This window comes from Capra hircus, chromosome 18 (genome assembly GCF_001704415.2).
Source record: "Capra hircus breed San Clemente chromosome 18, ASM170441v1, whole genome shotgun sequence".
NCBI lineage: Eukaryota > Metazoa > Chordata > Mammalia > Artiodactyla > Bovidae > Capra > Capra hircus.
The window spans coordinates 26,609,424-26,623,123 of NC_030825.1; the positions used below are offsets into that span (position 1 = coordinate 26,609,424).

Consider the following 13,700-nt stretch of genomic DNA (forward strand, 5'->3'; position numbering starts at 1 on the left):
TTTGAGAAAGAGCAAGGAGAAACTAATTTAGGTGAGGGGAAGGAGAGAAATCTCATTGAAGGAGTAACATACATTAAAAAAAAGGAGGAAGTAGGACCTAGGGATATAGCCAGGCAGAGACTGAAAATATTGAGCCAGTTTCTGGTCTCAGGTGGTTGAGTGACTGGCAGCTTCTACTTCCTGTCTCTTGAAATATTCTTGGACCTAGCCACCATGGTGTGGGAAAACCCAAATATCCATGAGAAGACCTACATGGAGAGGAACTGAGACAGCCCCCTAGCCCTCAGGTCCTCTGTTCAACATCCACAACTGAGCTGTTCTCAGCTAATACTAATTTGAGTAAGCTTCTTGGAAGAGGTTCTCTACCCCCATTCCAGCTACCCTCAACTGATGCCAAGTAGAACAGAAACAAACTGTCCCTACCAAGTCCTGTCCACATTACAGACTACTGAGCAAAAAAATTTTTTTTCTTTTTTTTTTTTAGCCAGAAAGTTTTGGGTGGCTAGTAACAGCATTAGATAACCAGAATAGATGGAATCAAGTTTCCTTCTCTGCTCTGATGCTATGTATTAACTCGGTCTGGTTATTTACCAAACCTTTCTGAATGCCTGCCTTCTACTTGGTACTAAACAGAGAGAGTACCTCTGAGAACTGACCTCACCCTAGATACAACTGTGTCATGGTAACAGTTTAGTTCCACACCCCACTGATAGCTATTTTACCTTCATTTAAAGATATCTGTCCATTCAGGCTGGCCATCTGACCCACAGATCAAACATGAGGTGAGGTGAAGTCGCTCAGTCGTGTCCGACTCTTTGCGACCCCGTGGACTGTAACCTACTAGGCTTCTCTGTCCATGGGATTCTCCAGGCAAGAGTACTGGAGAGGATTGCCATTTCCTTCTCCAGGGGATCTTCCTGACCCAGGGATCGACCCGGGTCTCCGGCATTGGAGGCAGACGCTTTAACCTCTGAGCCACCAGGGAAGCCCGATCAAACATGAACCATATCTAAAATGTACCACATATTTGGCCAAAAAATAAAATGCAACCGAAAAGACACAATGTCTAGTGATCCAATCAGAGAACAGGTCTAGGGTACCCTTTTGTAAAATTGGGCAGTTTCGGAGGGGGCTTATCCTGGAGCAAAGTCACCTGATTGCGTTGCTCAAAGTGATTTTGTCAACGTTAATCTTGCCTAGTTACCCAAGAAACGAGTTACTGCCGAATAATTTTTTATGTGAATGTTCATGATGTAAATTACAAGACATCCAGTTCTTGCGGTGGGGCTGGCTTTGGTAGCTGTCTCGCGGTAGTTCCGCGAGAGGGAGCAACTATCTCGAAAATCAAATGTCTGCACTATCTGGCTCAAAAGCTAAGGGACTGACTGTGGAAAGACTTCGTGATTTACAGTGCCGGCTCAGAGGTTAAAGTATTTGGCTCCAATGTCGGAGACCCAGGTTCGATACTTGGGTCGGGAAGATCCCTGGAGAAGGAAATGGTAACCCACTCCAGTATTTTTGCCTGGAGAATACCATAGACGGAGGAGCCTGGCGGGCTACAGTCCACGGGGTCGCAAAGAGTCCGACACGACTGAGCAACTTCACTTCAAAAACTAATTTGAATAACTTAATCTTCTTAAATCTTGTAATTCATTCCCAAGTAGCAAGTGGGTAAATCGAGGCTCTCTCTGGCCTTCCATTCCTTGCTCTTCACATTGGGTACGTCTTGGCTTTAATCGCCCGAGAGCGTGAGTATACGTCAGTGAGCCCCTGACCTGCTGTATGCGCCCCAGTTTCCTCTGGCTATCCTCGATCCCTTTGCCTCACTTCCTCTCTCTATCTTTGTCCCGCCCCTGGGTTTGGGTAACGCAGACCTGTGATTGGTTGCTAGGAGCCCCGAGGCGGCGGAAGGGTCGCGGTGGCCATGGTGACGGGAGGCGGGGCGTGGTAACTGACGCCGGACCCAGCGGCTGTAGAGGCGAGTTTAGCTAGGCGTGGGAGGGCTGGGAGGCCCGGCTGGGCCGTGAGCCGGCCGTGGGCTCGGCGGCGAGGCCTCCCGGATGCCGGTTGGAGCTCTGCGGTGCAAAGCAGGGGCTGCGCCCGGGCCGCAGGCAAGGGTAGAAAGCCAACGGGTTCGCTCCCCGACGCGCGGTGGATGCGGCGGCGGCGATGGACGCCCTAGAGGAAGAGAGCTTCGCGCTGTCCTTGTGAGTCACGCCGCCCGAGCCCGGGAGGCTGAAGGCCGGGGCTGCTGGCGCTTGGCCTAGGCCTCCGCCCTGCGAAACCAGTGCCCTCAGTGGGGGTGGGAAACAAACAAGACTCCCCCCCTACCCCACCCCACCCAAGTTCCCGCGGTGGACTCTGCCTCTGCGGCGACCGCGGGGTTTCAGGCGCGGAGGACTGGAGTGCAGCGTGGTGTCGCGCGATGATACACGCCTGTGTCACAATCCCCCGGTCTCCAGTCCTTAGTTGTCAGCAAAACCTGGTGGGTTTGAGCGGCCGAGGCTCGACCGCGGGTCAGAAGACCCTCCACCGCCACCACACCACCATCCCCAGGGACTCTAATTTGCCCCTCCCTACCCCGGCCGGTGTGTTGACCGCACCAGGTTTATGCCCGCCCACGAGTAGATTGGTGTGGGGTGATAGTGAAGATGCGGTGAGTAGAACCCACAGGAAATAAATGTGAGGAGCCTTAAGAGGTCTGATGTGAGCCTTGACACCTTTTATTTGTCCCTCTGTGAGTCCTTGTGTCCCATCAGTTTTCTGAAAGTAGATCCACTACATTAAACTTTGATGTCACAGGTGTGTAAAGTGTGTTTTCTAGAATTCATTTGAAAAGGGCCGTAGTACATTTGCGGGGAGGGGGCCAGGAATTAAGCTGAAACAGTACCTAATCCAGGTCTGTTTTTCAGCTCTTCCGCCTCTGATGCAGAATTTGATGCTGTGGTTGGATATTTAGAGGACATTATCATGGGTAAGCTTCCCTACTCCAGCTCGTTAGTTTTTAGACTCTTGCTTTTAACAACATTGAAATCCACTTGTAGAGTTAATTTTTAAAAAGAGAAAACATCATGCTGCATATAATGTTTAATGTGGCATACTGAAATACGAAGTAAGCCATCCTGTGGTTTGCCTTAAAGTCATATAGCCCCTTCTCCTGAAGATAATTGATTACCATAGATTCAGTCCCCAGAAGGGAATCATTCAGGTAACAGGGCACTTGGAGTTATGGGGCTCATGGCAAAACTTCAGCAAATATTAACTACTTTATTTCAGAGAGTAAGAGCGGTTTTTAGTCTTGAGTCTTAATATTTTTGTGACATAGAGCAGTGTAATAGCATAACCATAGCACACGTGTCCATGAGGAACAAGGTGTCATGCTTCAGCTGGTTCCGTATTTTCCTAGGCCCTGGGTTCCCATTTGTGGATTCATTTGGGCTTCCCTGGTGGCTCAGCTGGTAAAGAATCTGCCTGCAATGCGGGAGACCTGGGTTCGATCCCTGGATTGGGAAGATCCCCTGGAGAAGGGAAAGGCTACCCACTCCAGTATTGTGCCGTGGAGAATTCCATGGACTGTATAGTCCATGAGCTCTCAAAGAGTCGGAGACAACTGAGCAACTTTCACTTTGGCATCCGTAGGTCCTGCTAAGTAATAAGTGGTAACAGGCATCTCTCATTTAAGACAAATGTGTGAGAAAGAAAAACTTGAAAAAAATCTCTCATATGGGTGACTTTAAGTTTGCTGAGAATAAGGAAAAGAACACTGTTGTTTAGTGTTATTAGCTGTATTTCTTAGTCTTGTTTAGTGAAAATCACTTGACCCAGTTTTGTACCTTTGGGTCCTATAAAGGTTCATGACCTTAACTCCTAAATACAGATGAAGATACAACATTAAGGTCCCATGTCAATGAGAAGATTCCTGGGGATTGCTGAGGAATACCTGGAGTTCTTTTGGCCTCTACAAGAACCTTGTGTGCAGTGAGGGAAATGAGCTTTCTGTAATCCCAGGGCATTTATTCCTACGTCTAGGCCATTTGTGAAGCATTCCTTTAGTTTTTGGAAAAGATATTCTATTTGGTTGTTGAAATTCCCTAAACCCTAATAAGTGTTTGCTATGAATCAGTCGCTGTATGTGAATCCTCATCTAAATGCCACCTAGCAATCTTTTATGATAGGTGCTTTGAAGTTGAAGTTGAAGAAACTGGGACTCAGACAAATTAACCTGCCCAAGGTTACCCAGTGTTAGTGGTTGAGGTGGGATTTAAACTCCGGTAGTCTAGCCTCTCAGAGAAGGCAATGGCACCCCACTCCAATACTCTTGCCTGGAAAATCCTATGAACGAAGGAGCCTGGTAGGCTGCAGTCCATGGGGTCGCTAAGAGTCAGATATGACTGAGCGACTTCCCTTTCACTTTTCACTTTCATGCATTGGAGAAGGAAATGGCAACCCACTCCAGTGTTCTTGCCTGGAGAATCCCAGAGACGGGGGAGCCTGGTGGGCTGCCGTCTGTGGGGTCGCACAGAGTCGGACACGACTGAAGTGACTTAGCAGTAGCAGTAGCCTCTATCAGAGCCCAGCCATCTAATCACTACACTGTTTCTACCACTGCAGCTGAATTTAAGAGAACCGTTTGTGGAGTTCCCAAGCCACCCCGCCCTGAATGGCTGTGTTTAAACTGGGTAGAGGGTGGTGGCGGTGGTTTCACACAGTGTGAAGCCTCTTAATGCCATCGAACTTTACCCTTAACACCGTTAGCTTTCCCTCTCCTAAAGGCTGGCCATTTAGAAAGCAGTTCTGCTGCCATTTAATTCCCACGTGTTAAAAAGAATGTTTCCTCTTGCGATTCAGATGATGAGTTCCAGTTATTACAGAGGAATTTCATGGACAAGTACTACCAGGAATTTGAAGACACGGAAGAGAATAAGCTCACCTACACGCCTATTTTTAATGAATATGTAAGTGGGTTCCTATTTCTCTTACTGGAGATTAGGATTTCTTTGAAATATGAATTTAGGATTTCTTTAAAATATGAATTTAGGATCAGATAATGTTGAAATCTGCTCAGCTTTTAGAATCTGCCACCAGCACCCTGCTAGGAAGTCTAATTAGAATTGGGTTTAGTCTTCATCACCTATTATTTTCCTTTGCATAGTTCTTGGGGCTGTTTTCCAAATAGTTAATGATCTCGTCGTTTTAAAAACCTGGTTGACTTTATTATAATCCTGCTTTCAGTTACAGTATATGGGCTCCCCATACCTTGCACTTACATACTTTTGACCTTTCAGCTTTCACACACTATTTTTTCTTACTGCATAATTCAATCAAGTATGCATGACTGTTAGATAAAAAATGAAAACCAAGACTCAGATCACTAACTAGTTGATGGCAAAACCAAACTAGAACCCAGGAACCTTGGCTCTGGACCCTTGGGTCTTTGCATATGCCAAGGCCCTGTGCAGCCTCCTGTTAGGATCTCTGAGAAGTTTGAGCCTCCAGGACTTAATTCCTTGAATGCAAAAGTATGGCAGAGTTGGTGAAAGTTTCGTAAGCCAAGCCTCCACTTTTAACAGATCTGTGACTGCCTTTCACTGTATGCTTTTTCATCTGTTTCTTTCCACAGATTCTATGTACCCAGGCAGAAAAGCCTCCCACTTACTTCACTCTTCATTTGGTGCCGTGGGGGGTGGGAGCCCTTCTGCTTTCTAACCCTACCCACCTGGGAGCATTCCTCTTGTTGCAGTGTCTCTGCCCTGGAGGGCAGAGGGCAGGGGTGGGATGAGCTCACTGAAGAGAGGAGCTGGGTTTGGGTTCTCTCTGGTGCCCCCAGCGCTCAGCAGGGAGCCAGGCACACAGAAATGTTTGCAAAGGGCTAGAGAACAGGCTATCTGAAAAGAAGTTTTACTGTTACAGATTTCTTTGGTAGAAAAGTATATAGAAGAACAGCTGTTGGAGCGGATTCCTGGATTTAACATGGCGGCTTTTACTACAACTTTACAGTGAGTTGAACTTGACTTTTTTTAACCTCTTGGTACCTTGCTTCTCCTCAACTCTGAAAATTCATAGACCCTCTTCCCTTTTTTCCCCCCTAGTGCTTGAACATCAAGCTTCAGAGCACTTGGTGGTTAGGTCCTGGGTGGGAGGCCCTCCATACCTTTGAAGGAAATCTCAAGGCGATGGTCTGTGTCGTCAATTGTTCATGAAGCAACCACCCTTTTCCTTCGCAGGCACCATAAAGATGAAGTGGCTGGTGACATTTTTGACATGCTGCTCACATTTACGGATTTTCTGGCTTTTAAAGAAATGTTTCTGGACTACCGAGCAGTAAGTCCTTCTTGTCTGGTATGCCATAGTGAACCGCTTAGAAAACTCCAAGTGGACCTGTCAGGCACAAACCACCCTCTGTGCTCCCCGCTGTAACACTGGCGGGTGTCAGCCGGACAGTGAGCAGCATGCCAGCCAAGCAGCTGCTCTGGCCGGGGCCTGGGGCGCTTATGAAGAATTACACTCTCATAGTTTTGGTGAAACCAAAGGTCCCAGGCACCTTACAGGGTCCCTGTATAATCAAAAGGACAAAGCCAAAAAACAAGTCTTGATTGCCTTGCCTTTCTTGTAACACAGGATTTTAATGGGAGAAGGAAATATTTTTCATTGAAGAGAGGTGTTGTTTGTTTTGGCCTTGCTGCTTGGCACAAGGTTCTCCCACCCAGGGATCAAACTCTTGCTACCTGCAGTGGGGTCTTAACCACTGGACCTCCAGGGTCCAGTGTACCCTGAGACATACATTTTTTGAGTGACCAGTGCTGAACAAAAATGCAAAATCACATCCTCCCTCTTCCTGTGTGCTCCCTGGTGGCCCAGCCTCCCACCCTAAACATCTCCCTCCCCAGTCAGAGCTAGAAAGGACTTTCTTCTGTCCCTTGCCTCTTAAAGCTGTGGTATTCTCTTGTAGGAAAAGGAAGGCCGGGGACTGGACTTGAGCAGTGGTTTAGTGGTGACTTCACTGTGCAAATCATCTTCTGTGCCAGCCTCCCAGAACAATCTGCGGCCCTAGGTCCCACCTTCAGGCTCTGGACTCTTCCTGGACATCACCAGCTCAATAGACTGGGAGAGGCTTTGGCTAATGATGTCAGAAGAATACATCTTGGAAAGACTGACTGTTCTGCAACTCTTCATTGATGTGAAGTAGTGATGGGTCAGAAGATAACTAACTGACCTTCCTGGGACAAGACATTCTTGTTTTTGGTAACCCTAGTACTCCTCCCTGAGTAGACCCCTCTCTCAGGCTTCGGAGTCTGGCTCCTGCAGCAAACCCAAGTCCAGCATTCTACCTGGGATGCCCATCCCCAGCATTCATGTCAGGGTGTCCATGTTGGGAAAATTCACCATCAATTCTCTTGGCCCAGCAGGCCTTACATGTCCCAGGAGGCTTTTCGTGCATTCACAGCTCTTTATATGGATCACAGTTTGAGTCCTACAGCCTCAGTGGGGGTTTTGACTGGGAGGATTTATCTAGGGGTTAACTGCAGCTAGCTGCCCATCTCAGGATTTCTGAAAATCCTACCATCACAGCTAGAAGGAATCAACTTACAGAGATTTCCTTTACCTAAAAGCTACATGGGATGATCAGTTCCTAGTCTTAGGTGGGCAGTCTTTGCATCACTGTCTTCTACAGGTCCAGATGTAGTCCCATTGTTTCCATAACCCTCGTATACATGTTTTTGAAAAAATATTTTTATAGATGAATACTCAGGCTAACCTAGTGGATACAATCTTGGAACTTCCATGATTACCCACTTCAAGATCAAAGTATTATATGCTGTGTGCTTTTTAGCTGTTAGTGCTATGAAAGCTAAAATGCTTTCTACCTTGGTGGTCCATTTTACTGGGTGCCAGTGAATGTATGCTGGAAGTAGTCTAAAATATATCCTTTTCTTAGAGCATGTTCGTGTTTGTGCAGGTTTGCTTAAAACCCTTTCTGTGTAAATCAGCTCCTTAGGTTTGGGGTAGGGGCTCTGCACTTCCTTCTTGGCTGTCAAAATAATCCTACCAAGATAGTGTTCCATGGTCTAGCTTAGCACAAGTAGGAGATAGCAAACAGCTTTACTGGTCATACTGCTTAGATTCAGTACATCGTCTTCTTACAGTGTTGGATAGAACATTACTGGCCGGCCGGAAAACATGAGTGAAAGAAAAAATGTAGTAGTTCAATACCCAATGTGTACTTAGTTTTTTGTTTTTATTTTTAAAGTAAAAATAGGAATCTCTACTAACTTTTCAGTTGACTTTTCGTTTTAAAGGATGAGCTACAGGCTGTGTGTTTTTCTGTACCGACATGGCACTTATTAAATACTTTTGTACCATGAGTAGGATTTGAGGTGTTTTGCGTAAACCATCTTTCTAAATGAGCCAGTCCCTTGTGTACTACTGCTGCTGCCATCAGGTTATCAGAGCTTTGGTCTTTCAAGCCAAAGGCTTCCTTAAACACTGACTCTCCTGGCCTTGCTTACCCTTCTTGCTCTTTTTATAAATGGGACTGCCCGTCACAGGCCGGGCATGTTGGAAGCACTCGAGGAAGACCCCACTGATCAGTCTGGGTGAGAAAAAGCAAGTGGACAAATGCAAAGATGAAATTATGAAACGTGAACAAGAAAGGCAGATGGGGTTTTTTTCATCCTTTTCCACTCAGGAAAAAAGCAGGCAAGCCTGCTGTAGCTTCCCATTAGGAAATAGGCTTTCTGATTAAAAAAAAAACTTACTAGAACTCACTGTCCACTCAGGAACTTATATCATCATATGCCACCTTTAGAGGGGCTTAGGTGTCTCTTCTCTTCCAAGGAGACGGTTGTTCTGTGGAAGAAAAGCTATGACTAACCTAGACAGCGTTATTAAAAAGCTAGAGACATTGTTTTGCTGACAGAGGTCCATATACTCAAAGCTATGGTTCTTCTAGTAGTCCTGTATGGATGTGAGTGCTGGACCATAAAGAAGGCTGAGCACCAAAGAATCGATGCTTTTGATCTGTGGTGTTAGAGGAGACTCTTGAGAGTCCCTTGGACAGCAAGGAGATCAAACCAGTCAATCCTGAAGGAAATCAACCCTGAATATTCATTGAAAAGACTGATGCTGAAGCTCCAGTACTTTAGCCACCTGATGCGAAGAGACTCATTGGAAAAGACCCTGGGGCTGGGAAAGATTGAGGGCAGGAGGAGAAGGGGACAACAAAGGATGAGATGGTTGGATGGCATCACTGATTCAATGGGCATGAGTGTGAGCAAACTCTGGGACATAGTGAAGGACAGGGAAGCCTGGCATGCTGCAGTCTGTGGGGTCACAGATTCGGACACAGCTGGAGCGACTGCAACAGGAATGGCCAGCGTGAGAAAGTGCAGTGTTTGGCCCCTGCTTCAGGGGACACTTGCCTCTTCCTATAGCTTAGGCCTCAGCCCTGGGCAGCACTGTTCACCCACACAGCAGGTGCTGAGGACTTGGGGGGCATCGGCCTGAACCACAAGGTAGTTTGTTGACAAAGCATGTTAACATCTCCGCCCAAAGAAGCTGTTTCAGGGTGTCAGAAGCCTAGCTGAGGATTTTGTTTTCTCTTAAGCCTCAAAAGAAAATAAGTCGGTCCTCCTTAAAAATGCTCTGCTTATGGCTTGATCCTGCAATGACTATAATTTATTATTCAAACTCTGAGGCACTGGAGAGTAAAAAGGGATGCAGTTAATTGTCATCCCAAGACAACAGGCCCAAACTAGGCCTATACCAGGCCAGCTGGGACATGGGTATCTGACTTAACCTACCCCCTCCTTTGCCCTTCTCCCCCAGAGAGGAGCTCATCCACAACTGTTTGACTCCAGTTACACTTTCATTGGTCCCAGTTTTTTAAGGTGGGACCAAGGGGTGACCAGAAATGCCTGTGGCTTGTTATTCGGAGCATGTTGTGCTGTAGTAGGAAAATAAGCTCAGGGGGACCCACCTCTCTCTGCTGCTCCCCCTTCTTTCTGCTGTCAGCTCCACACACTAAGCACCTGGATTATCTGATCTCTGAACTTCACAAGCTATCAAGGTAGGCCTATCAACCAATTGTTTGAATCCTCGGATGTGAAACCCACAAATACAGAAGGCCAACTGTACTGACTTAGGTTGCGGCTTCCTGGTGTTTATAAGCATCTCTAACTATGATTCCCCAACATCTTTTCCAAATAAGTTCTTCGGTCTTTATTTTTGTAAAAAACAAAAACAAAGTTACCACCATGCACAAGGCAACTCACCAGCAAGGCCTTACTTTCCCTCCCGTCCCAGGTGCCTAATTAACAGCGTCAGGGAGGCAGTCAGCATTGATGTTAGTTTCCCCAAAGGGAAAATGACAAAACAAGGGCTTGGGAAAGGGAGGGAAGCCTGGATCAGGTTTTCATCATTGAGAGTCTCTTAAAACTGATTTGTTTTAAATAACTGGTACGTTCGAAAGGCAGGAAAGGAAAACCATGCTGTCAGAATCATAACCCTTTCTACATGTTTCCCTACAAGTGACATGTTGGCTTGGAGGAGGGTCAAACTAGAGTTAATGTTTTCAGGAATCAGAATGGTTTCATGAGTTTGCTCAGCTTTCCCAGAACAAAAACGAGGATAAATACTTGCTGCTTGTTAGGCTTATTCTATGGTGGGTCAGGGGCTGCGGCACTGTTAGTGTTTTTAGTGCTGGCGAGAAGGCTAGGTCTCAGCTTTGAACACAAAGTCCTAAGGACAAAGCAAGAGAGTCCCGTATCCCCCATCACCTTCTGAATATGGAGGGCGGAGAGGACTGTCTTGGCTGTTGGCCTCTCTCCAGGCCACATGCCTGCCAGAGGAAGGGTCCTGATTCCTTGGGAGTGTCGCGTGAGCCCGAGGAGCCTGATGAGCAGAGATGAGCATGCGTAGTCCCTTCCAGGCTGACTCTGTACGGGGCGCAGACTTCAGGCTTCCGGAGCCACCTGCACTGGGAGCAGGCTGTAGCCTTCAGCCCCGCAGTGGCCCATGGCCCAGGTGGTTTAGGAATAGCCACCAGCCATCTGACTGGTGGCTGCATTGCTGCCTGCTCCTCGCCAGGCCTGGAAGCTGAAGAAAGCGCTCACTCCATAGGCAATCATCACTAAACACGAAAAGAACTGAAAGAGAAGACACAGAGGTGAGTCTGTCTGAAGCATGGCACGTGGGGCTGGGGGCCACAGCAGTGAAACACAGAGGGCAGGCACAGACAGGGAAGCCAGAGCCCCTCAATTAACCTAATGAGCCACACCAACTCCTGGTACCCGTACAGTCACTTAATGACTATGAGGCTGATGGGTACCAGGTTCTGGGTGCTAACTTTGCATTAACCCAGGCAAGCTGTGTCAGACTGAGAGGGAAGACTGGACAATATGCTAAGAGTGACAAAGGGGCAGGAGCTGCTTTAGACCCAGCTCCGGGATTTCGTTTTTTTTAAAAGGCATTCAAAAGCTGCCCTAGGAATATTATGTAACTCACATTCCAGAAATCTCCATGTCTCTCTTCTGGTGACTGAGTTCACAGGTTTCAAAACCATCCTCACCAGGAAGAATGAGGAAGCCCAAGTCCTGGTCTAGCCCTACCCGGGGCTCAGTCTAGGTGTGTCCCTTCACCGCTCTGAGCCTCAGTTTCCTGGTCTGTCAAAAGGGTTGGCCGTCCCTCTCCCCCTGACCCTCCTGTCCTCACACTCACACACACACACAGACACAGACACACACACGGAGTGGAAGAACACTCATGGGTGATGCACGCCAGGTGTGTGGGGTTCTGACACTTTACCAGACATGGAGCCCAAGTTTGGGTTGCCTAGGAGAACCTGAGACTCTCCCAGACAGTTCATGCCTTTCTCAAAGGTGGATGATAGAGAGCTTCTAACAGACTCTCCAAGGAGACAGACAACCCTAGATCAGTGTGGCACAGGAAAGTTCAACAGGTAGCCCAAGCTTCATTTGCCAACCCAAAGCATTTCCCAAGCATTCTCGTGCCTCAGGGTTTTGTTGTTCATTTTTGCTGCTAATTATGGACACCTGGTGGCTCAGTGGTAAAGAATCCACCTGCCAGGGCAAGAGACACGGGTTCAATCCCTGGATAGGGAAGATCCCCTGGAGAAGGAAATGGCAACCCACTCCAGTATTATTGCCTGGGAAATCCCATGGACAGAAGAACCTGGCGGACTGTGGTCCACGGGGTCGCAAAGAATTGGACTCGACTTAGTGACTAAACAACATGGACACCTGTGAGTCCACTGGGAGCTGGAGGGTGATTGAGCATGTGGCAGGTGCTGGGCCTGGGGTCAGGGAGCAGCGGGAGTCCAGGGGCATAGACCTCGCTTTGACCCGTCTCCCCTTTAACTGCCAAGGGTGCCCCAGGGAACCATACTCACAGAGGCTGCTGCACGCTGGTTATACGGCCGAGTGCCCTTCAGGGATGTCAGCTCAACCGAAGCAGAGCAGGTGATGAAGGCCGTGATGTAGAGGACAGTGGCACCCACGTTAAATACCATTAACTGGGGGTTGGGGGAGTGGAAAGAACAGGCTTAAGACATGAGGCTTTTACAGTAACTATGGAACTTCCTGTTCCCACTGACACATCCCTTCAGTAGCCAGAACAGGGACTGGGGCTTGAGGAGGAGGATGGAGACCACGTGGGTTTTTCCCATTAAAAGGGCCTCTAGAGGCAGAGGTCTACACAGGGCCAGCCTGGAGGCCCTATGAGCAGAGAATATAAACATAGTTTATGACTGAGAGATGGTGGGGGCCTAAAGTGATCTGGCTGGAACATCAACAGTTCCACATGGTAAAACTCACTCCTGATGTCAAGAGGCCAAACCGAGCCTGTCTCAGTGCTCCAGCTGAAGGGCCTGCTCCTCCGCGGTGGCTCCCAGCCAAGCCTGGCCCTTCCCGTGGCCCCTGAGGGCTTGACTCTGAGGCTGACCCCAGGGGTGTGGCGGAGGGGCGGGCGCTGGGGGGCCCTCACATCCCTACCTCTGCCCCCACTGGGAGGAACCTATTTCTGCCTTCTGGCCACATCCTAGGCTCTAGGCCCCACGTCAAATGCCACGGTAAAGACCCTCAGCTGGCTGCCAAGGAAGGGCCCTGGGCTAACAACCAGTCCCAGGTCCCATTTCCCCAGTGCTTGGTCCCTGAAGTCAGTTCTTAGATCTCTCAGCCCAGCCAGACAGCAAACTGATGGCCCTCAGGCATGTTTGGTTTATCTCATACTTTCAAAAAACAATTACCAACGTTCTAAAATTAGATTTCATATAAAAACTAAGATTACATATAAAACTTTCAATCTTAAAACATCAAGATTTGGCACCTGCATTCCCACTAACAACAGTTAGAGCTGAGTCGAGGCGGCTTCCTATGGACAGACAAGTTCTCCAGAACCCCTCCTGACCTACTTCACTCGTATGTCTTTTCTTTAGGGCCTCTTGCCTGGGCCCCAAAGGGGGCTTGTAGTCCCCATCCCAGAAAAGCCCGATTTGGCAATCCTAATTTCACCTTATCTAGGAGTGTGAGGCACTGCCCTGCCATCATGGCCTGGGAAAGGAGCCTCTCCCATCAGCAGCTGTGACTGGAGCCCCACAGCAGTGCTAAGAGACACCAAGGCCCCTCCATCTCCGGAGATGTCTTTCTTCAAGGCTCCTAGGACACAGGGCAGGGGCTGGACCCTGT

General features: G+C 48.2%; 2 protein-coding genes across 3 annotated transcripts in view; one reads left to right on the forward strand and one right to left on the reverse strand.

Moving 5' to 3' along the window:
• Positions 1,994 to 8,363, forward strand: ARL2BP (ADP ribosylation factor like GTPase 2 binding protein). Its single transcript, XM_005692017.3, has 6 exons — positions 1,994 to 2,207; positions 2,913 to 2,974; positions 4,849 to 4,955; positions 5,911 to 5,996; positions 6,225 to 6,321; positions 6,950 to 8,363. The coding sequence occupies exons 1-6, from the start codon at positions 2,170 to 2,172 to the stop codon at positions 7,049 to 7,051; spliced, it is 492 nt and encodes a 163-aa protein (XP_005692074.1). The 5' UTR covers positions 1,994 to 2,169; the 3' UTR covers positions 7,052 to 8,363.
• PLLP (plasmolipin) overlaps positions 10,193 to 13,700 on the reverse strand; it is a 28,879-nt gene continuing 25,371 nt past the window's right edge. For both annotated transcript variants that reach the window (XM_018062039.1, XM_005692088.3), the window contains exons 3-4: positions 12,407 to 12,529; positions 10,193 to 11,144 (exon numbers count right to left, since the gene is read on the reverse strand). In XM_018062039.1, the coding sequence (XP_017917528.1) occupies positions 11,028 to 11,144; positions 12,407 to 12,529 (240 nt within the window). In that variant the 3' untranslated portion in view covers positions 10,193 to 11,027. The remainder of the gene's footprint in view (positions 11,145 to 12,406; positions 12,530 to 13,700) is intronic.

Bases quoted from the DNA above. Each gene is read 5' to 3' on its own strand.
- ARL2BP (XM_005692017.3), top strand. From the start codon at position 2,170: ATGGACGCCCTAGAGGAAGAGAGCTTCGCGCTGTCCTT. The intron at 2,975-4,848 runs GTAAGCTTCCCT...CTTGCGATTCAG, and splicing joins TTTAGAGGACATTATCATGG to ATGATGAGTTCCAGTTATTA. The intron at 6,322-6,949 runs GTAAGTCCTTCT...ATTCTCTTGTAG, and splicing joins TGTTTCTGGACTACCGAGCA to GAAAAGGAAGGCCGGGGACT.